A 22,349-nucleotide genomic window follows, 5' to 3' on the forward strand; every position below is an offset into this window, starting at 1 on the left:
CACACACTATCATAGTAATTCAGAGTACAATTAGCCAGAAATGGATAAGGCTTAGGTGTGCAATGATATAATAAAACAATAATTTGATTTCAAATTTGTTCTTGATACTTTTGGGGAAAAATGTCAAATGTCAAACTCAGTTAATTGAGTCCAATTAGAGAGAACAGCTGTGTCCCCAGTTGAGCAACAGCTGATTTTTGGGTCAGTGGTTAAGATTAGAGTCAGAGTAAGTTTCCAGGAAATGAATTTAAGTCTATGTAAGGTCCCCAAAAGTGACTATGGTTTGATTTAGTGTGTGTGTGTGTGTTCATTTGATTGTACTTCCCTATCTGTTAAAGATTGATCATCAGCAACATAACTTGAGTCAGCATTTCTTTGGCTTCATTATTATGTCAAATGGAAACCTCTTTATCTTTATCTTGTACTTGTATTTTATTTTTTACAATGTATGTTTTAATGTTCTTTGTTTCCAATTCTTACTGTTAAATGATTGTTTTTATGTAAAGCACATTGAGTTGCCCTGGGTATGAAATGTGCTATATAAATAAAGGTGTACATCTTTTTTTCTTTTTAGCAATTTGTGAGGTTTTAAGGGGAATTTCACTGATTGTTGATTTATGTCACTAGTCATTTTATAATTGTATAAATTATTCTGTGGCTCTAAAAGTGATTTTTCAAATCTGGAGAAAACAAAACAATGACACCTTCCTCGTAATCTTAGTTTGGAGAGTAGAAAGACACTATGCACTTTTTCTAATGATGTTAATATGTATACTCCATAAAAGGTATAGTATACAATGCTTGATCTGAGTTGCTGGCAGTATATACTATATGTCTCACAAGGTTTTATCATTTTCAAATGAAATGGAGGAGCAGCTCAGAGTGGCAAATATTTTTTCCTTTTTGAAAAAAGTGAAACTTGATTACGGATAGTTTATGTATTGAAAAATATTTTATATACATTGTGAAATTGTATTTTGATTGACATTGTTTCCAGTAAATGAACTGTGTACAATGTGCATCAGTAATAGCACATGCTGAGTATAATGAGTATGTTGTGTGGTATTAGGACATGTGGCACTGATGGTCAATAGAAGAAGCTATCAAGTTGTATTATGGCAAGTGTAAGATCCAATGTTTTTGAAATTCAATGTGTATTTTTGTGTTGGCATTTTCAAAAAATCTCTCAAGTGTCCAACGTTGAAAGGAAGAACAACTTTATAACTGGAGAAATATTTATCTACTCACAGCTGTTTAAAACCTGTCCAAAAAAAAAAAAGTGAATAAAAAGAGGATAATGTAGACGCACTTTATTCCTAAAACAGAAGCTGCACCATCAGTAGCGGCACACAATTATATGTACACATATACACACACAATTACCTAAATCTGTTATATAAAATATATAATCTGACAATGTACCTTTTAATTCCTCTTCAGAGCTCATTGAGTTACTGTGCGAGAGACTCTGGAGCCAAAGCAGACAGAGAGGTAAGTCTCATCCACTCATTGGGTGGGACGCAAATGCCCAGGCCAGCTTTTACTTCATTTTTACAGCGTGGCAATAAAAAGGTCTGTACCCTTTGAAAAAATAAGATTCTAAAAGCAATCTACAGCAAAATTCACTTGAACAGGTTTTTCCGTGTTGTAATTGAGAAAATTACACTTTTTAAACCAATTCCTTTACAGTGAGATGTACACACCCTCTAGGATTTGTAATATATAAAAGATATTAAGCATTAAAAATTCCACATTTAAAAACTTACAATAAATAATATATGCAGGCATTTCATTAAGATAAAATTTCATAGATTGCAATCTACAGTCGTTAAAAAGACAATTTATTCTCCTTTATGAAACCTCCCTTGATCATCCAAAATGCTAAAATGGATTCTTGGCATCTGATTGATTGATTGGTTGATTGGAAACTTCCAGTCAGTCAGTGAGTCAGTGTTGTGTGTGAGATACACCAGGGAGGAGGAGGAGGAGGGGATGCTTCCTCCACGTTTGCCCTGATGGAGTGCGAGGTCCTTTGAGTGTCGGGGATCCATCGTGGTAGGAAATCCACGATTTGACTGATCAAATCTCAGCAGTTTGATCCCGTTAAAGAGTTCAGAGCATGTTCATGATAAAGTTGTACATCTGGGTGAGCACCACAAAGTGAACAGGCAGACAGGAGCGCCGGTCCTGGGTCGCAGGATCGCAAGTCAGCCAGGAGAGGGCGTTGTATTGCTCTAGAACAAATCTGTAATGATGAGGACAGCACACAGTTAGAAACATTGTTATTGTAATAGTACACAGCTCTCCAAGTGTGCAGACTTTGGAGATTGAGCAACGTACCTGAGCACATCAGAGGTGTGGTTGGAGTCCAAGGGGTGGGAGTGTTTACTGTGCAGAAGCTCGTCTGATTGGACTGAAGACACGTGCAGGTGCAGAGAGGCCTGGGAACAGGAAATGAGAAAATATGACTCAAAAATCACTTCTGAGAACCAGGAGCTATTCATAGATAGGGACCTGAGGCATACAGTGTTTACAAATTATGTTATGTTATATCTTTGTCTTATCACTGGTGGAAACTTACTCTCTGATTTAATTTAGCACACTTCCCTCCCAGAAAAGTAATCAGCAACTATTCTGATAATTAATTCATCAAAAAGTGATTTTTTCAAAGTAATTTATTTCTGCTTCTCAATTGTAATCATTTCCTGCTTTTATTTGTCTTATGTGATGATAAACTGAAAATATTTCAACTTTTTGGACTATTGACTAGACAAAAGCAATTCTAAAAGTTACATCAGGCTTTAGGAAGGTGTGAAAGGCATAATTCAGTGTTTTCTTTTAGTCAAATTAATCAATAAAGTGCTTTAGAGTGACTGACAACTCTCACACGGGTGTTTCTCAGAGAATATCTACCTTGAGGAAGAGTGGGCACTGGTTCTGGGCTTGAGGGCAGGCAGACCAGAACCAGTCAGGCAGTGGTCCAGTCTTGGCTGTGGAGACAAAGTAGCCCAGAGCCATGGGCTGTTGCAGGATGTTCAGGGCCTCCTCATGGGACTCCATACGATCTGCACTCTGGCCCTGCAAGATGACAACGATTGAATTTAGAGACAGAAATACAATTGCTCTCAACGACATGCATTTTGAGTTAAAATACTCTTGTTAGGTCAATGTCATGTTTATATAGCATCTATTATTTTTAGATGTATTATTTAAATAGCGCTAAATCACAACAGAAGTTATCTCACTTTTCAGGTCTAGACAGAGATCCACATGAGTGAGAACTAGGTGACAGCAGTTAGGAAAAACTCAAGAACAGAACTGAGCTCTAGGTGGATGGACATCTGCCTCCATCAGTGTGCTACATCTGAATGGACAACATGAAATCCTGTGACCAAATCCTGATTTACTAGCTTTACTAAAACGTTGACCACAGAAACTCTCAGGGCGACAGAGTAGTCATTTTTTTCTAACTACAGGAGCAGTTGAAATATTGTTTTCAATAAGTGTGTCTTCATTCAAAATAGTAATTTTCTATCTCTTGTTTCAAACACTTCAGAGATTCAGGTTCAGCTTTCAGGTCTGGGCACAATGTGATTCAATTTTGGCACATTCAGCTTCACCTGAGGCTCACCAGGTAAGATTTTGAAATTGCTTTGTTTCAGTAGACGATAGAAGAATAAAGCAAAACTGTAAAAATCTATAGTAAGAACTGATGAGATGATGAACTGATCTGGTTCATTATGGGAACACTGGAACTGTGTTTTGGTTCCTCATGTTGGTGAATTATCTCTGATGTGTTGATGACTGACCTTGCTTCCATCTCCCCCCTGGTGGTAGTGGGAGCCAGGAGAATGAACGGGGGAGGTGGTCGGGGAGTTGGGCAGGATGTTGATGAGGTCGGGATCCACCATGTCATTGTCAAACAGGTCAAAGATTCCCATTCCATCAGAGCCATCTGCAGAGAGGAACACGCAGAGAGCTCAGGGTTTGTTTATGGCTGAACTGTATTTGGCTTTATCTATAATTCAACAGCTCGTGACGTTACACAAGCAAAACAAAACTGGTGCATTTCTTTAGAGGCCGTGTCAGCGACAGAACATACCAGGATTTATGGGGTTGAAGTTGATGTCGATGGGCTCTGTTGTGTTAGTGTTGACCTGCACCATGGCTGAGGTGGGGAACACCAGGATGTGTGTGCAGGATGTGTCCTGAGGTGTGCTCAGCTGCGACGTTTGCATGTTGAGTGTGGTGCTGCGACCAAACACTGAACCTGTTGACACAGAATCTGCCGAGACAAGATGGAGGAGAGATCATCATTATAATGGCAAAATAAAAACTAACTTTTTGTGACAAAGTCTAAACAACCAGTTTACTTTTTTTCCCATTTGGTTTTACCTGGCATGATGACAAATGAGCCTTGGGGCTCCATAGCAACCAGACAGGCGCTAAGGATGCTGGGTGTGTCCGCAGCAGAGATGCCACACATCCTACATGTCTCCTTCAGACGTTTACTGAGGGACTGCAAGTTCCTCCTGCTCAGCAGAATACTCCAGTCTGAAACGTGAAGCAGATGAGAGTACGTTAGTTTGTTGTCATGTTTGCAGATGAAGTGTTAACTGCACCCCCCTTACTGCAGGTGTACGTACCTCTAAGCTCGCCGTGCCCCATTCTACCGAGCCGCCCAATCACCACCCTCCATGGCAGTGATGTCACCTGCACCAGGCCTAGACACCACTCCCACAGCTTCTGCAACCCCACTCGCCTGACTGAGCCCTTTTTCCTGCGAGCCCTGCAACAAACACAACACCAAGTTTGAATACATATAAAACTTCATCCATCAATATCTCAACTTGCGTCATACTGATGCACAGACTGTGTGTTCAGTTACCTGTTTGGGACATCGATACTAATGATGCACGTCTCCAGTAGCTCTCCATGTTGGTCAGTGCAGGAGGCCAGCAGCCAGCGCTGGTCATGGGACAGACAGTAGCCAACAAACAGGACGTTGTACTTCTGAGACGCCTCTCCAAACGTCTCCCCGAGCTCGGTCTGCTTGTCTTTCACTGGAGCCAAAATGAAGGGCGGCGTGTACAGACGCAGACACTCGGGCCTCTGCATGAAGAGCAAACATTGGTTTATAAGAGAAAACAAATGCCACAATGCTGTATTGGCTGGCTTTCTTTAAAAGAAGTCACACCAATTTCAGATATATTACCTCTGGGTTCTTGAGTGCCATGTCGATAGCAAGACCAGGGCCAAAGCCTGTCAGAGCCTTGAAGTTGGTGGAGTTGGGCAGAGGCCGACGACACTGAGTGAACACGGAGAAGGCCAGGGACTTAAGGTGCTGTCCGTAGAGGTGGCGCTCCCCACTGTGCACCGGCTGCAGCAGATACTGGCAGGGAACAATCTGAAGAAGAAAGAAGAAAATGGTATTTTAGACAGCCTTTTGATATTTTACCTTCAGGTTTTTGTTACAATAATCTTGTCTCAATATGATACCGTTTTAACTCAATCATTATTTTACTGAACACAAACTATATCACCAAAAAAACTATTTACTTAACAAAGCATGCATGTTGTGATAAATCCATGTACTGAATGCATCATCTGACAGTTTCTGTGAAATCAAATAATATATTGTTTCTGTATTATTTCTCTAATGCAATTTTTTTTCTTAACACCAGAATAAAGGTTTATAAATAGAGGGATATTACACCTGTTGTAATCACTCATTACTGCTCTAATGCACAAACCATTAGCACCTTTACAGTGTTTCAAAATCCCCTTTGGTATGTTGATGCAACTTTGTGTCACTATATCACAAGCGAGGCAACTACTGCCTCGATTGGTCTCTGCTAATTAGTCCCCTGCTTCTTCTCACCTCCCTGTGTGCCTGCTGGTAACCTGCTCTGTTGTGGCTATGACAAATCAGTCCAAGCACATCACTCAATGTGTGAGCTACACATGTCCATCTGGTAATATTGTGATAGACTTTGGCTCACTCACTTCTATTGCCATTATATTTTATATACACTATGAAAGCCAGAAACCTTCTAAACTCTCTGATATGTCTGTGTCATGTTTCCTGTACCTGTACTGAGACAGCATTTCTGATGCGAGCAGGAAGAAACTGCAGCATCTCCATGTAGCAGCGCAGTAGGCCCAGTGTGTAGGTGCTGGAGTGGACCTCTCTGTCTGCGTCCTCGTAGCTGAAAGGGTCCACGATATACACCACGATGGCAGGCGGGAAAGACACAGCGTGCGACTCTCCGTCTGTTGGCTTGCCCACTTTGTCTCTCTCCATTGTGCTGGTAAGAAAAAGGCAGAAACTTGATAATTAGGCCAACTAAGCACATACAATAATCGTAACTAAAGCTATTCAAACTGTTTATACTACAAGTGTGCATACAACACAATTAAAAGACAGAAAAGGGGACGGGGCCCCACAGGGGTCATAGAGAAAAAAAGAAAAATATAGATAAAGAAAAAACCAATTAATGAACTTCAAACTAAACTGTTGTGTCCACAAGAAACCTTTAAGAAGATAAGCGCGTTTCTGAGAAGCTACATTTAAAATGTGGTTTAAAGTTGTTTTGCTCACGTTTTACAACATGTAGAGTCATTATTGTAACCTGTATTTTGGTTAATTTTGTTGTGATCATAAAATAATGATTTTATTGGCAGCTCAGCGGCTGGGTAATAACTGCTGGTCAACACAGTATTTATGAGCTGGGATCAAGTTTCATACCCCTTCCGTTACCTGACAACAGGAACAGAAAAAGTCAATCATGAGTTTAGCTTTAATCATTTCATATTTTTCATCCTCTTAATACTGTATACTCCATGAGGTCATCAAGCTGAATCCACAGGCAATCACTTCCAATTTATTTGAACATATGATTTCTGGAGATCCTACCACACGATCCCTTAATTACGTGTTGCATAACAAAAAAAAAAGCTAAATGAGAAATATCACTATTTCACTAATAGGATCCATCCATCCATCCGTCCTCTGCCGCTTATCCGGGGTCGGGTTGCGGGGGCAGCAGCCTAAGCAGGGAAGCCCACACTTCCCTCTCCCCAGCCACTTCGTCCAGCTCTTCCGGGGGGATCCCGAGGCGTTCCCAGGCCAGCCGAGAGACATAGTCTCTCCAGTGTGTCCTGGGTCTTCCCCGGGGTCTCCTACCGGTGGGACGTGCCCTGAACACCTCACCAGGGAGGCGTCCATGGGGCATCCTAACTAGATGCCCAAGCCACCTCATCTGGCTCCTCCCATCTCTAAGGGAGAGCCCAGCCACCCTACGGAGGAAGCTCATTTCAGCCGCTTGTACCCGTGATGTGGTTTTCGTCTGGGTCATGGAACTGTGGACCAGCTGTACACCCTCTGCAAGATCCTTGAGGGTGCATGGGAGTTTGCCCAACCAGTTCACATGTGTTTTGCGGACTTGGAGAAGGCTTTTGACCGTGTCCCTCGGGGAGTCCTGTGGGGGGGTTCTTCGGGAGTACGGGGTATCACACCCCCAGATATGGGCCTTCCGTTCCCTGTACGACCGGTGTCAGAGCTTGGTCCGCATTGCCGGTAGTAAGTCGGACTAGTTTCCAGTGGGGGTTGGACTTCACCAGGGCTGCCCTTTGTCACCAATTCTGTTCATAATCTTTATGGACAGGATTTCTAGGCGCAGCCAGGGCGTTGAGGGGGTCCGGTTTGGTGACCTCAGGATTGGGTCTGTTGCCCTCATCAGACCATGACCTCCAACTCTCACTGGATTGGTTCACCGCCGAGTGTGAAGCGGCCGGGATGAGAATCAGCACCTCCAAATCCGAGTCCATGGTCCTCAGCTGGAAAAGGGTGGAGTGCACTCTCTGGGTCGGGGATGAGATCCTGCCCCAACTGGAGGAGTTCAAGTACCTCGGGGTCTTGTTCACGAGTGAGGGAAGGATGGAGTGAGAAATCCACAGGCGGATCGGTGCGGCGTCTGCAGTAATGCGGACTCTGCACAGATCCGTCGTGGTGAAGAGAAAGCTGAGCCGAAAGGCAAGGCTTTCGATTTACCAGTCGTTCTTCATTCCTACCCTCACATATGGTCATGAGCTTTGGGTAGTGACCAAAATAATTAAATAGGTACGTAGTATTGAAATTAGAAACACTTGTTTTCAAATTGCACAGATGCATGTTGACTACCCGGCCAGAAAGAAAAATCAGTCAGCATAAAGAAAAACCCACTAATAAGCACATTTGCTACATTTGCATCTAAAACATGAAATAAACTGACATAGCTGAACTACTGCTATGCTGATATTTTGTTTTGAAGTCATCCTACACATTTTGAAATAAAAAAAAAAAAACATCACTTAAGTCTTCATTCACAACTTTTCTCTCTCATGTGTCCGCTGGCAGTCTGCTGTCTCATAACATCCCCACAACTGCCACCACCAACCTGCTTGTTTTGACTGTACTGTTACGAGATGACGGTTAATTTACAGACAATCTTAAATGTGTCATGAGCAAAGTCAGAGGACATCCATAGAATTAATTTCCCTCATGGTTTAAGGAGTGATACCTTTGTCAATATAACAAAATACGATTTTAAAAACCTAAGCCTCATTCTGCAAATATAAAAGAAGGCTCTCTGACAGGGTCATAACACATAATTTGGGATTTTAGAAAAAGATTCAATCTCTCCGACTGTGACTTCCATCGTGTTAACTTACCTCTCTGGTACTTCAGTGGGCACTTGTGGCTGGTTGGCAGAGGGTCCGTTTTCTGCCAGAGCTCCTGAGCCCTGCGGGTTTGACTGGGGTCCATTCTGAGACGTGTTGCCTTGCAGCCCTGCTGTCCCAAACTGGGAGTAGGAGCTTGGCTTGGCTGTTGCCATTCCCCCGATAGTCTGGGATCCTGAGGAGGAGGAGGGAGGGGTGCTGTTGACCTGGGCAGGCTGGGCAGAGCTGGTGCTGGAGCTGGTAGTGTTGGTGCTCTGGGGTCCTGAGGAGGTGCTGGAAGAGCTGGAGGTCTGGGAGGAGGAGGCCACAGTAGGGCTGCGCTGGGACAATAGAGAGCTATCCAAAGACTGCTCTGACAGGTACGGAGCTGGAGAAAGCAAGAAGAGAGAAAGGTGAATGATCTTTGTTATATACACTGTGTGACCCAAGTCTGTGTTTTAAGATATATGGGTGAAGTTACCTAGATCATAGCGGCACACTTGAGCAAAGAGTTTGAGCTTATTAAAGGCTTCATTGTTTCCATCCCTGGCAGCCATCTTAAGAAACCAGTCACTAAGGGGCTGCTCCGTCATGCTCCTGCCTTCTGTGGTGCCGACCTTCAGTATGCCCTCTGGGTGACTCTTACAGATGGGCCTGTGTTGCCCAAGCTGACATGCCTGTCAAGCAAAAGGAAGAGCATGCAAAAATGAAACAAAGTGAATCATTTCTTATGAGAGTGAAACTGTTTCTGTGGGCATGTCAGTACAAGAAAGATGAGTGTTATAAACGGCCAGGTGCGTACCTCATACATAGCACTAAGATCTTTGAAGAAGGTCTTGGCTCTGCAGACCAGGGCTTCATTTTCTGGGCAAATAACAACGAAACCCACATCCCTCTGAGAACCAAAAGGATCAAGAAGAAGCTTCTCCCAGTAGGGTAAGCCAAAAGGAGACAGCACCACGAAATCATACTCATAACCGACCAAAAAGGTGGGGATGGGCAGAGGCTCAGGAGACTCATCTGTACCTGTGTTGAGACAAGGACAGAGTTTAATCTTTGACTCTGAAAGCAACAAAATGCAATAAATCTCTGAATTTCTGTCTGATTCGGTATTCCTGCCTCACACGTACCATATGATCCCCTCCCTGCCATCTTGTGGAACTGCTGCCAGGTGAGCGGTCCCTGTACGCCCCATGAACGCACACTCCTCTTCTTCTGAATGGTGTCCTGCAGCACAGGCTGGAGGGATAACAACACCCGCAGGACGTCCTGAGAGAATAGCTTGCTCATATCCGCTGCTTTAGTAAGAAAAACAAAGAAAAAAGTCTTAACTTTACAAAGATTGATGGTGGGAATGAAATAAAAGAAGACATAAGATGTAGTAAGAAGAAATAGTAATACAAAAACACATACATTTGCATTTTGGCCACTGATGAAGACAGGTGCTTTTCACCAGTGCTTCATCGACTTTGCCACCTGACATATTGTCCATAAACTGTCTGCCATGCTCCAGTGCCATGTAGCAGTCATTATAACAGTCTCTCTCTTCCACCCTAAGGAAAGAACTGGGGGTCGAGCTTGGCTTGGGGTACTCCACACCCGCCATAGGGGCAAACGGGTTGGTGCACTGGTCCTGCAGCAGCAGGATTAGCTCATCTGGAGGCTTCTCCTTAAAGCTGCCAGCCTTGTGCGTTGTGGAAGCTCGCAGCTCTTCGAAACATCGCTCTGTATCCCGACTGGCGTCTGAGCCACGCACCACCACGTCTAGTTCGTCCTCCAAGAAGAGCCCGGCTGACTGGCCAAAGCGTCGATTGGCGACGGCACTAAAGCCACATGTGCAGGGGTACTGGGCCTCGCCATTGTCCTTGAGGTACACACCTACATCTGCCCCTCGGATGTTCATGTTGCAGACGCACACACAACAACTGTCGAAGTTGCAGTCCTTGAAGAGGTTCATGACTGACTCTGAGAGAATGAGGGTGACGTAAAGGCTGTGGGCCTCTGGGATGGAAGGTACAGTGGCCGGCTCCACAGAGCTGAGCGGTCGACAGGTGGAGGGCGTCGAGGCAGGGGAGTAAAGTTCGGAGTTGTCATACTTGAGTGAGCCCTGGACACTCGAGGGACCGCGGGGGGTCCGTGGCGTGCGTGGTGTGCGAGGCGTGGGCACAGAGAAACGTGGCGTGGCTGGGGAGGGAAGGATGCCAGTGCCGCTGTTGCTGGGAGGTGCACTGCTGGACATGAAGGGTGTGTGGGTCTGAGGGGTGTAGGTCTGACTGTAGTCTGGCTCCACACTGGGGACGTTACTGTGGCAGAGAGAATTTAAAAAAAGGTTGTATTTCAATTTCAGACCATACCAGAGGTTTAAAGAGTTAAATATAATGCAATAAATGCTGTCAATTTGATCATATTTCTTTATAACTACATACTATCCTTCACAGCAACAAATATCACAACATACGTTAGGCAATAATAAATAGAAGTAATACCATATTCTTCTATGTGTTGGAAGCATTAGTCTCAGAAATTTCAAAACAAAACTACCTAACTCTAAACCTTGTATATTAATTGTAGAACATGTCTTGCTGCTACAAACAACCCTCATCCGTTCCTTTTCTGTCTGGCAACTCAAAAAATTGGAAGAATACAAATGTATAAACTTGAAATGAATGAATGTATTTGTGGCTTAACAAAAATTTCCATACATGATTAATATGTGGGAACGTATATCAAACTGTTGTTGAAATATACAGTTAGTGTAAAATGTGCTTTCAAATGCTGAAGACATTTATCAACAGGCATAACACTCTGCATCAAAGATGTGGTGGATTGATGTCTGAGCTGAAATATAATCAGTAGGATAACATTTTAAGTGCTGTGCTGGAGTGTTGTCAAGCGTTACTGATTCATGTTTAAGTGGCTGAAAAATAACCCTACAATCTTAATTATTAGGATCACCAAATCACTTGATAAAAATAACCCCCACACCAATGCTCTGACATGAACACATGAAAACACTTAGGCGAATTAAGTATTAAGACTATTGATTTAGTGCTGTTCTTCACCTGTCTTTGGTGAGGAGATTGACGTTGGTCACCGGGGGTATCAGTTCCATTTTGCCCAGGGTCCAGCTGGGTGTGTACATACAGTCTTCTGGCAGTTTGATAGGCAATAGACACTGGCTGGGTAGCGTCTTCAGAGGGGCGTACATGGAGCAGCCAATGAAAGCCTGAGATGTCTCTGGCTTGTACACAAAGGAGAAGTCCTAAAAGCAGAGACATTAGTCACCAAAAAAAGAAAATCACCAAACATGAATGTAGCAACATTTTCCACATGATTCATACTAAGCAGGTGTGTGATGTGTGGTACCTTTATTTCAGATGGCTTCGGGCTGCAGAAACCTTCCTCCACCTCCATCTTGAAGTGGTTGTTAAGCTGGCTGCCATCCAGCAAGGTGAGGCCCGCCCCTGCTTCCAGGCTATCCTTGCTCCCAGAGTTCATGGGTGAATACCCCTGCTGCTCAAGGGAAGGCGGGGTGGGAAACATCTGGTGGAGGTCCGCTGAGCCTGAAGAAAGCAGAAATTATTACTTCTCTTGAGAAAACACATTAAATGTGACAATATATGATACGTAATTATTAACTGGTGCTTAGTATTCTTACTTATGCAAGACAGGGGGTCCAACGTGGCTGGTTTCGCGTCTTTACAGCCAAACTTGTCCTCTGTCCCAACTCCAGCTCTTTTGGATCCAGGCTGTGCAGATAGAAAAAAAAAAAAGGATATTCATCATCCATTTCAAGTCATGTTCATCTGGAAAGCTCTATATTACATACAATGTCTCAACAGGCTTTACAGGACCACATCAACAATGGTACTTGAGTATATTTCAGATTTCTTTGGCCATATTATGTTGGTCGTGGTAGTACAATTGTGGGACAAACACTCATTCAACATACATGTATTGATGCACTTAGCGCTAACTCATCTTCATCCGAGTTGAAGATTTTATCCAGGTCACTGTAGGACACCGCCAAGTCGTTCTCATGGATGAGGCTGGTTGAGGCTGAAGGTTTACTACCTGATGGACCCTGACCATCTGTGTGACAGAACAAAATCAGAGAGAAGGTCATGAATAAGATCAAATGACAAAAGTTTGAAATGCTAAATGTAACTTTGGATTTATTGAATGTATTGAAAGTAAAACAGGAAGGTATTCTCACCATCAGCTGACGACCCATTTCCTTCATCCCCCTGGATCAAAAGAAGAAAACATTATTGGAATTATTGCAACCTTTCAGAAACTGGATTGTTTGTTTTACATAATTTTGCTCCATGTAAAATGGTATTCCTGATAGTAGTAATATACGATAAATTCAGGGTCAATAAAACCCCCAGAATCTGATCAGAATAATTTTGGGATATTGTTGTAAATTTTGCCACAAAAAACTCCTGAATGAACTGATATCAGTCTTGTCAGGAACACACCTTGTGTTTCTTGTTGCCGTCTCTCTCAGCTCCAGCCTTGTCCTTCTTCTCAGTGAAGCTGAACTCTTCATCTCCCTCTACAAAGGCATAAGGATCCGGCTCTTCGCCATGTTCTCCGTCTCCTGTGGTGGAAGAAAGATGGCTGTTTCTCCGCTGGGCGTAAGTCTTAACCAACTCCTGGGACACCTTCAGAGGATGTGTGGAGCCCGCCATCAACCTGCGAAGAGAGTAGTAGTGTAAAGATTATTAGACGTATGTTGTTTGCAATGAAAAGCTGCATTTGTTGTTTAAATTACAAGTGAAGATCAACTATAAATTACATACTCGGTGACAGAGACTACGCTTTCTGATCCTCCGCCACCTCCAGAATCATCTCGGATTCTATCCACAGGTAGCTGGGGTGTCAGGTAGTTAGAGGCCTTCTTCCTGGGTAGGTTGAAATACTTCCAGGGGTTGTGGGTGGAATCTTCATTGGGGTTGATGGCTGAACCGACAAAGATGGTGGGCTCCAAAGTTTCATTGAAGGCAGGGGGGAAAGGCAGAGGCATGGACATGTTCTCCAGCTGAGGCTCCTCAGATGAGCCCTTCTGTGGCAGCAGACAAGGCTCCACCGATGGGGGGTAGAACGGTTGGTGAATGGGGGTGGATGAGTTCTTCATGCCACCCGGAGTCATATCACCTTCTACGTGGTCACAGGGATGCGGGCTGAGAGGAGGGGGAGGTGGGGATCCGACGAGGTCTGCGGGGGGGCCATGCGTGTGCAGCGTGGGGGCTTTGGAGGGTGCCGTGTCCACGTGGTGTAGGCTGGGATATGAGCCCTCCTCCTGTGTTCTTAAACAAAGCCTCTGGGTCTGTGGCTCCAGGGACTGCTCCTCGCTCACAGAGTTGCGGTGGTGAAAAGGCGTCTGCGGCCTCTTTTGCTGCTTCTCCCCCTTCTCCAGCTTCTCGCCCAACTTGTGCTTGGGGGCCGGCTGGGCAGGCTGGCCTGATGAAGGCGGGTGTCCTGAGGTGCTGCTCGATCGCTGTTTCTGATTCTTATGTCTAGGTGAGAAAATACAAAATGTCAACAAGATACTCTTTCAATTTAAAAACAAACATTTAGAGTCACTTGTTATGCTTATCACTCAACATACCTTGAGCAATTGCAATGTGGCCTGTGAGTAGACTCCACGAAATCCCAAAGTCCACTTTTGTCCGACTCCTCCTCACAGGTCCCATTGGTCAAGGTAGTAAACTTCCTCCTATAATAAAAAGGACAGATAAACATTATTATCAGGCTAACTATTATTGTAGGTGCAAATTTTGTGGAGGAGATAAAGCTCTTAACATACTTGTTCCCTGTACGATTTATGTTATACTCCTGCCACACCGACTCCACCATCTGGCTGGCCAGCCTGCGAGGGATTTTCCCCCCATGAAGACTGTTGTTAGAGCTGTAGCCATCAGATGCAGCGGACAGTTTTAACCACCTCTGTGCAGGCTGATAATCTATGAGGGGAGGGTAAGATAAACCGCAAGTTAAGTATAATTTCACAGGTTTGTTTTTGAGCATCACATTCTGGTAAATGTGCCGCTAGAAGTCTTACCAGTGTGAGCCTCCTCTGGTGACGTTGGAGGAGTCAGAGTGACAGAGGACATGGCAGGATCTCTGTGAGCAGCCTGGCCCTGCTGAGCACCGCACAGGCTTCCTGAGGTGTTGGCTGAGCCCTGAGGGACCACAGCAGGGAGGTCCGACAGGGGGAGAAGCACCAGGCAGGAAGGGTAAACCATCCTTACTCCCGCTGGAATAGAGCAAACATTTTTTTGACTTCAACATCTTGTACTGGCACATTAAAAAGGTGGTGCACAAATGTTTTGGTCTTTGCAATGTAAACGTGATAATATTTGTTTCAACAACTAGATACATCATTATCCTTATTGCGGCTCTGGAGGTTTTTCATGGGCCAAATGAATGTTTCTTACTTATTTTCCCTATTAAAGTGTTTCAAACTTCATGATATAGCCATATATATTTTTGCAATGTAGAAAATAAATCCCATAAAAAAATGAATTATTTAAACCACAGGATATCACTGCAGAAAACCTGTTTTATTCTGCATCGCCATCATTGTCTTAAACCCACCCAGCCATTTTATCGCTCTTTGTAGGAATATACGGACACGGATGGCTGGAGGAGGCACACCCTTTTCTCCATTTTTATTCATACTTTTAGGTCCTGTTCCAACTGATTGCTATTCTCATGTGCATCATAGCATTAAAGGCTAATGGCTGGGAACATTCTATATTTCTGTTATTGTTAATAAATTTCCCCCTAAAAACTTTTCAACTCACTTCAACTCACCAACTAAAGAGAAATATAGAACATCACCAATCTGATCCTTTAACATTCATCAAACATACAAAGTTTAAGCACAATGTTCTGCATGTACGTGTAATGATGCCTTACCAACAAGGACCTCCACAGCTGCCAGGGAGTCGTCCTCCCAGTCTGTATCCTCCATCTTGTCCTCCTGGACCTCCTTGGGATTGGGGCCGATGGGATAAAACTGCCGCCACTCCTCGATGAGCTTCTGAGTTGGGTGGTCTGACATCTTAAAAGCCTGGCCCGTAAGTGTCCCGTTCAAGCCGTACGGGCTCAGGATGACTAGAGAGAAGAGTCACAATACTGATATAGAAAACTTCTACTAATAAATTCATTCAAACATGTATAAACAGCACGTAAAACATTACTATGATACAGAGCTGGTGAGCTCCTCCCTACCTTGCAAGGGGCTGGAGCTCTGCTGGGCGAGGCTGAGGTGCTCCTCGCTGAGTCGCTGAAGAGGCTGATGTTGAGCAATCTCCACACTCGTGCACACATTGCTGTCGCCGTGTACAAAGAAGGTGAACGCGCAGGACAGGTGCTCGCTGTAAAGGTGTGTCAAAGATAAATTGAGGAATTTTAATATTTACAGGTAATACTCTTCAAGCATAACCACATCAAGCTTAAAAAAAACAAACAAAAAACCAAAACAACTTGACTCATGCTGCAACTCGTCGCCAGCACACAAAAGCTAATGTAAACCCCTGCAGGCTGTTTAGGTTATCAGTGTGCTCTCCATCACCTATTGTTAAAGTAGGACTCAAGAGAGGATTGAGAAACATGGAGAGGATGTGTGAATTACAATTCCTTGCATATTTGGCTGTGCACTTTAGATCCATATCATGCTTTTACATGACAACTGTTGCTTCCACACATATTGGGCAGAGACACAAAGGCCAACTAAGGCTGCCAATCAGATCACACACACACACACACACACACACACACACACATATACACACACACACTATATCTCTCTCACTCTCTCTCTGCTTCAGCACAGTTCAAACCTTTATCAAAACCTTCTCGCAACACACGGGTAAAAATAAACATTGGAGATTATAGCAGCCATGAAATGTTAAAACAATATTCATCTTTATTTTCTGACTACTTCTGGAAGGCCAGGCGGCTAAATGCACTAAAATAGTACTTGTTGACATGGTTGCTGTAAAACCACAGTGCAGACTCAGCATTTTCCAAAGACTGCCGTGTTTACCAGCCAGCTAGGGCAGGCGACAGCGAGACTGCCAGACTCTTCTGTTGGAGGTGCTGCCTCAACATACGCTTGTAGACATCTTTTTGTAAAACCAGTGAGCATAAACCGCCTCCTGTTCTTTGCGACAACTCTTTAATAAAAGCTGCTGAGACGGTCTGAAGCCATTGACGAAGCTGCCAGAGGGAACCTGGCCAAGGGGGCTGTGCATCAAACACAAGTCAGCTTGGATCAACACAGCCAAAAAAGCCCAGGCACAAATTAGCTCGTCAGGGAACTCCAGGATTCCCCCAGCCCCCGCCCCTTCATACAGGAGCGAGCGGGGTGCTAAATCTATGTCACCCCCCTTATGTATGTGAGGTGAGGAAACACAGCAGAGCGGAGCGCCACTCTGAACCAGACAGATATTTATGTGCTGCTGCTGGTTCACCTCAAGCTTACAACAACACGGACACAGACCAGTTTCGCCTTGCCGTTGGGAAAAAGAGTGGAGGTGTGGACATTAAACATTACCTTGGAAGTGTTACTCCGGTACACAAGATAAAAAAAGACTGATGTAGAAGTGACGCAACATGCCGATGATTATTATTTCATGCTTTCCCAAAATGAAACCAAGTGAGAAATGTGTCACACTGATGATGCAATTAGCTAAGTGTAATACTCTTGACATACTCCCTTCACATCATCTGTTTTAATTCCAGGAATTCTTTGTCTTCATATGAAACTTACATTTCCAGGATCTTGGCAGTCTAATGCGCCATCAATTCAATCTGTAACCCCCATGAACTTAATCTGTACATCTACTGTATACTAAACTGAAATCAGAGCAGTGGATATGATATCACAGTTAATAGTCTAGGATCATGGTTACCCTACTTTAGAAAACTCTAATGTTTAGCAGACAAGTTAATGTTTCCTTTGAGAAGATGATGTCTCATCCCTAGAAAGCAGCTATCAGCTTATAACAACACAGTTGAAGCAATCCAGCTGCAAGCAGCGTTTCTCCAGTTGACTTCCAACGGGAATTTTAATGATTAAAGGCTGTCAGAGGCCAGGAAATTGGTATGGAAAGTTTAAAGCTCTGAAACTCCAACAACTTTTATAACAGTGAGGACATCTGCCCATTAAGGCCGTCCCCTCTGCAGGAAACACATGCGTAACACTCCGTCATCCACCCTGAGCGTTTCTTGAACAAGCGTTCTCATACTCTGCTTGCACATACTGCCAATATCTTGCCCAACACAAAACACAGACTCGTGTTCAGCCCTTCTGCACAACAAGTACAATTCATGACGTCTTGTTTTGCTGCCATGTTTATCTTTAGTGGTTGCTGTTCCTTTTTAAGTTGTGAAGAAACTGCTTGAGGAACATGTAACTTTTATGACATGGATGGAAATGTCAAGCTTTTTTTTTTCTTTAAAGACTGCTAAAACTTATGTCAGCAAGTCAGTGGAATTCATTATTCAAAGTAAGCTAGATGACACATTCACTTCCTTTTCTTTTCACTGGAGGGAATTTGTTGTTAAACGTCTTCAATAAATGTTGGCTTTCATTAACTGCACGTTAATATCCAGAAAAGTCAAATAAAGCTGAATGAATTCATCAGTGATTGAGAAAAACACAACCACTTCTGTAATCAAGAGAAATGGAGAGCAACAGATTGCAGAAAGTGGCATGACTACATTGTTATGCTGATATAACAGGTGGTGGTAATTCCCACTGACTCACACAGAACATACCTCAGCTGACCGTTTGCGGGTGAGTGCTGGCTTTAATATGAGAATTTATTTCATTACATACAAGTTTAAAGCAGGTCATACCTTTTGTTAATGGTCTTCTCTTCTTTCTGGTAGGGCTTCACAAACCACTTGCCAATGCGAACAAAGCCACGGTTCATGAGACAGCGCTCCAGCAAGTTGTGGATGGCTTTGAACAGGAGTGTTCGACACTCGTAGGACAGGCCGCTCTCCCACTCGCCATCCTCCTCACCTGAAATAGGGTGGAGACATTAATCCAGATACTTACAACCAACAAAAGACATCCTCACACCCTGTTGAGTGACAGAGTCATGTTAACTGTAGTAACCTATGGTATGCTACGTGGGTCTGACAACCATATTTTGGTTTGTGGACCGTCATAGCAATACCATAAGTTAATCTTATTGGCTACTACACGATAATGTGGTCCAAAACTGAGCAATTCAGTATTTTAGGTGTTAACACAGACAGTTTATGAAACAAAAAATTAACCTTTTTTTTTTTTTTTTAAATACTAGGTGAAACTTTATTGCGAGAAGGTCCTAACTTGTTTTGCTGGTTAAGTCTACTCATAGATATTTCATGTATGCTGCTCTGGTCAACAATATTTTTCAAGTGCCAGACCTAATAATTATTAAAGTGAATTTCAAACTCCAAATTAAACTTTGCAATTGTCCTTGCAGTTTAGTTGATATTTGTGCAAATGAGGCTACCAATGCTGAAGAGAGAAACAGAGGGGTGACAAATCTGTGTCACCATCAAGAAACACTTGATCCTCCTTGAGAAGGGACACACAATACCTGGTAAAGCCGTCCCTGTGGTTCTTTCTGCAGATGTGAAATTTTGTTGAAGATATTAAGAACTCTTCAGCAAAAATTAAGACTTTGTAAGGTGACTGTGATGCATAACAGCTTGCTCTAATGCTACCATACAAGCCTGAACCTCTGTGGCTGAAAGCCAACAGATTCCACAAAGCTTTAGAAACTTTAACAGAACTGTTGGCCACAAATCAGTCATCAGACTTTGTATTGTTAAAATTGGATTAGAATACTCTGTCATAGTGTAAAATGGCTGAACTTATCCTCAAACCGTAAACATGTTAAAACATGAACACTTTGAACAAATGGACCAATTTTTCCTGAAACTCTCATTCAGTGCAGCAGCTCTTGAAAGTGTCTTAAATATCTCAGTTAATACACCTGAATATCATACACCATTATCATAAAGTTAGATAAATTGAACTTATTGCAAAGCACTGAATTAACTTCTCAGATTGAGAGACCATAAATATAATTTAGAGTGCATGTACAGCTATTGCTGATAATTAAACTGGTGCGTGAAATACATTTCAAGTGTAATAAACTTTAATATTTGGAGACTCACAAATCTTCATTTTAAGTCTAAAGAAAACATTCCCGCAGAACACACTTACTAGAGAGCTCATTATGGATAAGCTCGGCAAAACTGGGGTCATCCCCCCACCAGAAAAGCCAGAGCTCTCTGCGACCCGGGGTGTGGTGCCTTCTCCACACACTCAGCACATCTGCCGCCAAGCATCGGCTGAAACTACACAAGATAGGGTCCTCCTCGGTCACAGGGAAAAGAATGGGCGATGAGGTGGGTCCTTGCCACACAAAACGCCTCCATTTTATCCCGGTCAAATCAGCCTATGAAGAGAGAAACAATGAGAGAATGAACACAGACATTATTGTACAGCACTAATAATCTGTTGCTGACAGCACAACTCAGTAAATGTGTGAGTTTCTGCCCCTGCACACATTCAGTGCAGTAGTATTGAGCAGCTGCAGACTGCTCTTCCTGTCACACAGAAAATCACTTCCAGTGAAAAAAGTTACAAACTGAGACTTTTCCTGACCTCTTGTAAAGTTTTGCAATAGTTTCTACATGTGACACCACAATCATAACTGAAAACATTAGTCATGCAGCTATTAACAACTAGTGAACTACACTGTAAAGCAGTCTAAAATCTGATTAGCTGATAATATATATCTCAGCAATTGTGTGCCTTATCTTCTAATATATATGTATCATTCAGTACTGCAGTGTCACTTTGATTACAGAAAATAAGATGTGTTTAATGGCTTTTAAATAATCCGCGTGTTGGCCTGACCTGTAACCATCATGTAACTAACATTAATGTTAGCTTAATAAAATCGTAACCAATGCAACGTACACACACACGATCATGCCGTATTTATGAGCATCTCTCCAACACAGTTATCCTGCAGTATGTGCTGTCTCTGTTATGAAAGTTTAGCTAGATCACGATTTGCAAGTTGCAGGCCCCGATGCCTTCACGCCAGTCTGCAACTGACGTTACAAAGCTTGTTGCCTGATTAGCCAAAATGGCTTTCTGGCCTCTCAGTGTGAGAGCTAAAGCTAGCTAGCAGAGAGCAGGCAGAGTCTCACCAGGCAGAAGAGGTTGGAGTGGCAGTCCTCCAAACTGGCCCCGTTTGGTACAAAGCACGAATTCATCCTTTCACTGCGTGGTCGTCACGTTAAAGTCCATCATCTCAATCACCGTCGGGGAGGGGGGCAATAGCGGTGGTAGTTTAAGAGACGCGCTGTTCAGTTGTAACTACCCCGTTAAAACAACTTGCTAGCTAACGCAGAGCTAGCTACTCAAACACACAACTTCTAGCCGGCGCTAGCCTGAAAGCTAGGCTAGTGTTAGACAGGCAGCCAGATAGCGTCAACTGTGAGCCAGTAGCTATTGGATTCATCAATCCTATCTGAAATGTATTGTCTGATCTGGTTAGCCGCAAGCTTGCTGCTACACTACCTCAACAACACCAAATTAGTCCCCGTAAAACATGAACCGGGGATAGACTCTCGTTCAATCAAAACACCAGAAAAGTTAGATGCGCAATTAAAATACGAGCCTGAAAACTACAAAAAAAAGAAAAGAAAAGAAAAAAACTTCACCCCCCCAAAAAAGCTTAGTCCCTGGTGTGCTAATGCTAAAGCCAGCTAGCTGATCTGAAACAATTTCAAAGCAGAGGCTCTCTCCCCTCCCCCTGAGCTCTCTCCTAGCCTGCTAGCACACAAGCTAACATACCACAGCTTCAACGCTAGCTTGTTGGCTAAATAAAACAATTAGCTACACCGCCCTCCTTTTCACTAAAACAGCCACAGTGCTCCGACATAGTAAAAACTACCCCTAAAACGGACGAAACGCCACATTTGCGAGACTACTCATCGGCTTCTCTCCTTTGACTGATCCATGGGTCCTGCAGATTTCCATTATTTCAGTTCATGGATTGAATTCTTTAATGGCGGCCAGGAGGACAACTCTGCCTCTCAACTCCTATTGGCCAATTTGTGGTAATGGGGGCGTCATCCGGCTTCAAGTAGCTCCATGACTTCACAGTTTACAAGATGAAAGCTTCAGTGCATCTGTCATACAGTCAGTGGTCACTCCTCAGCGATGTCTGCTACTAAACATGTTTATCTTTTTTTTTGCAAAACATCTGCTACAATTGAGACCGAGCCAACAAATTGAGCGGGATGTTGGATTTAGGGTTATAATAATAATTTAAAAAAACAACCATAAAAAAAAACCCAACAGGATTTTTTTTTTGCACAAAATATGAATTATTGTAAATATGAATAATTAATAAGAGGGCATTTCTATTGTATTATTGAAGCTTTATTGGTGTTGTGTATTTAATCATGCTGCAGACATGAAATCTAGGCCAAGGCAGACAAAGATGTGGACGTCACTGATCCCAGCGGTATTATTAGACTAATATGTTGATAATATAAATCTCAGCTGCACTGTGCATGAGCAACTTTTTTTTTCTTCCTTTGACTGT

At 43.3% G+C, this 22,349-nt stretch overlaps 1 protein-coding gene across 1 annotated transcript; it reads right to left on the reverse strand.

Moving 5' to 3' along the window:
• Window positions 1–1,295: 1,295 nt before the first annotated feature.
• LOC128360898 (mediator of RNA polymerase II transcription subunit 13-like) lies at window positions 1,296–21,798 on the reverse strand. The gene is made up of 30 exons (XM_053321453.1): window positions 20,944–21,798; window positions 19,946–20,180; window positions 18,577–18,745; window positions 15,943–16,088; window positions 15,628–15,825; window positions 14,768–14,962; window positions 14,513–14,669; window positions 14,315–14,422; window positions 13,506–14,222; window positions 13,182–13,398; window positions 12,917–12,947; window positions 12,653–12,792; window positions 12,359–12,449; window positions 12,067–12,263; window positions 11,763–11,962; window positions 10,114–11,003; window positions 9,831–9,998; window positions 9,503–9,726; window positions 9,182–9,377; window positions 8,713–9,088; window positions 6,092–6,308; window positions 5,216–5,407; window positions 4,889–5,112; window positions 4,647–4,789; window positions 4,396–4,554; window positions 4,103–4,285; window positions 3,810–3,955; window positions 2,914–3,078; window positions 2,341–2,441; window positions 1,296–2,245 (listed from the first exon to the last, which is right to left on the reverse strand). Exons 1-30 carry the CDS (start codon window positions 21,007–21,009, stop codon window positions 2,113–2,115), a joined length of 6,384 nt encoding a protein of 2,127 aa, XP_053177428.1. The 5' UTR covers window positions 21,010–21,798; the 3' UTR covers window positions 1,296–2,112.
• Between the last annotated feature and the right edge of the window lie 551 nt (window positions 21,799–22,349).

Source organism: Scomber japonicus, chromosome 6, assembly GCF_027409825.1.
Source record: "Scomber japonicus isolate fScoJap1 chromosome 6, fScoJap1.pri, whole genome shotgun sequence".
NCBI classification, from domain to species: domain Eukaryota; kingdom Metazoa; phylum Chordata; class Actinopteri; order Scombriformes; family Scombridae; genus Scomber; species Scomber japonicus.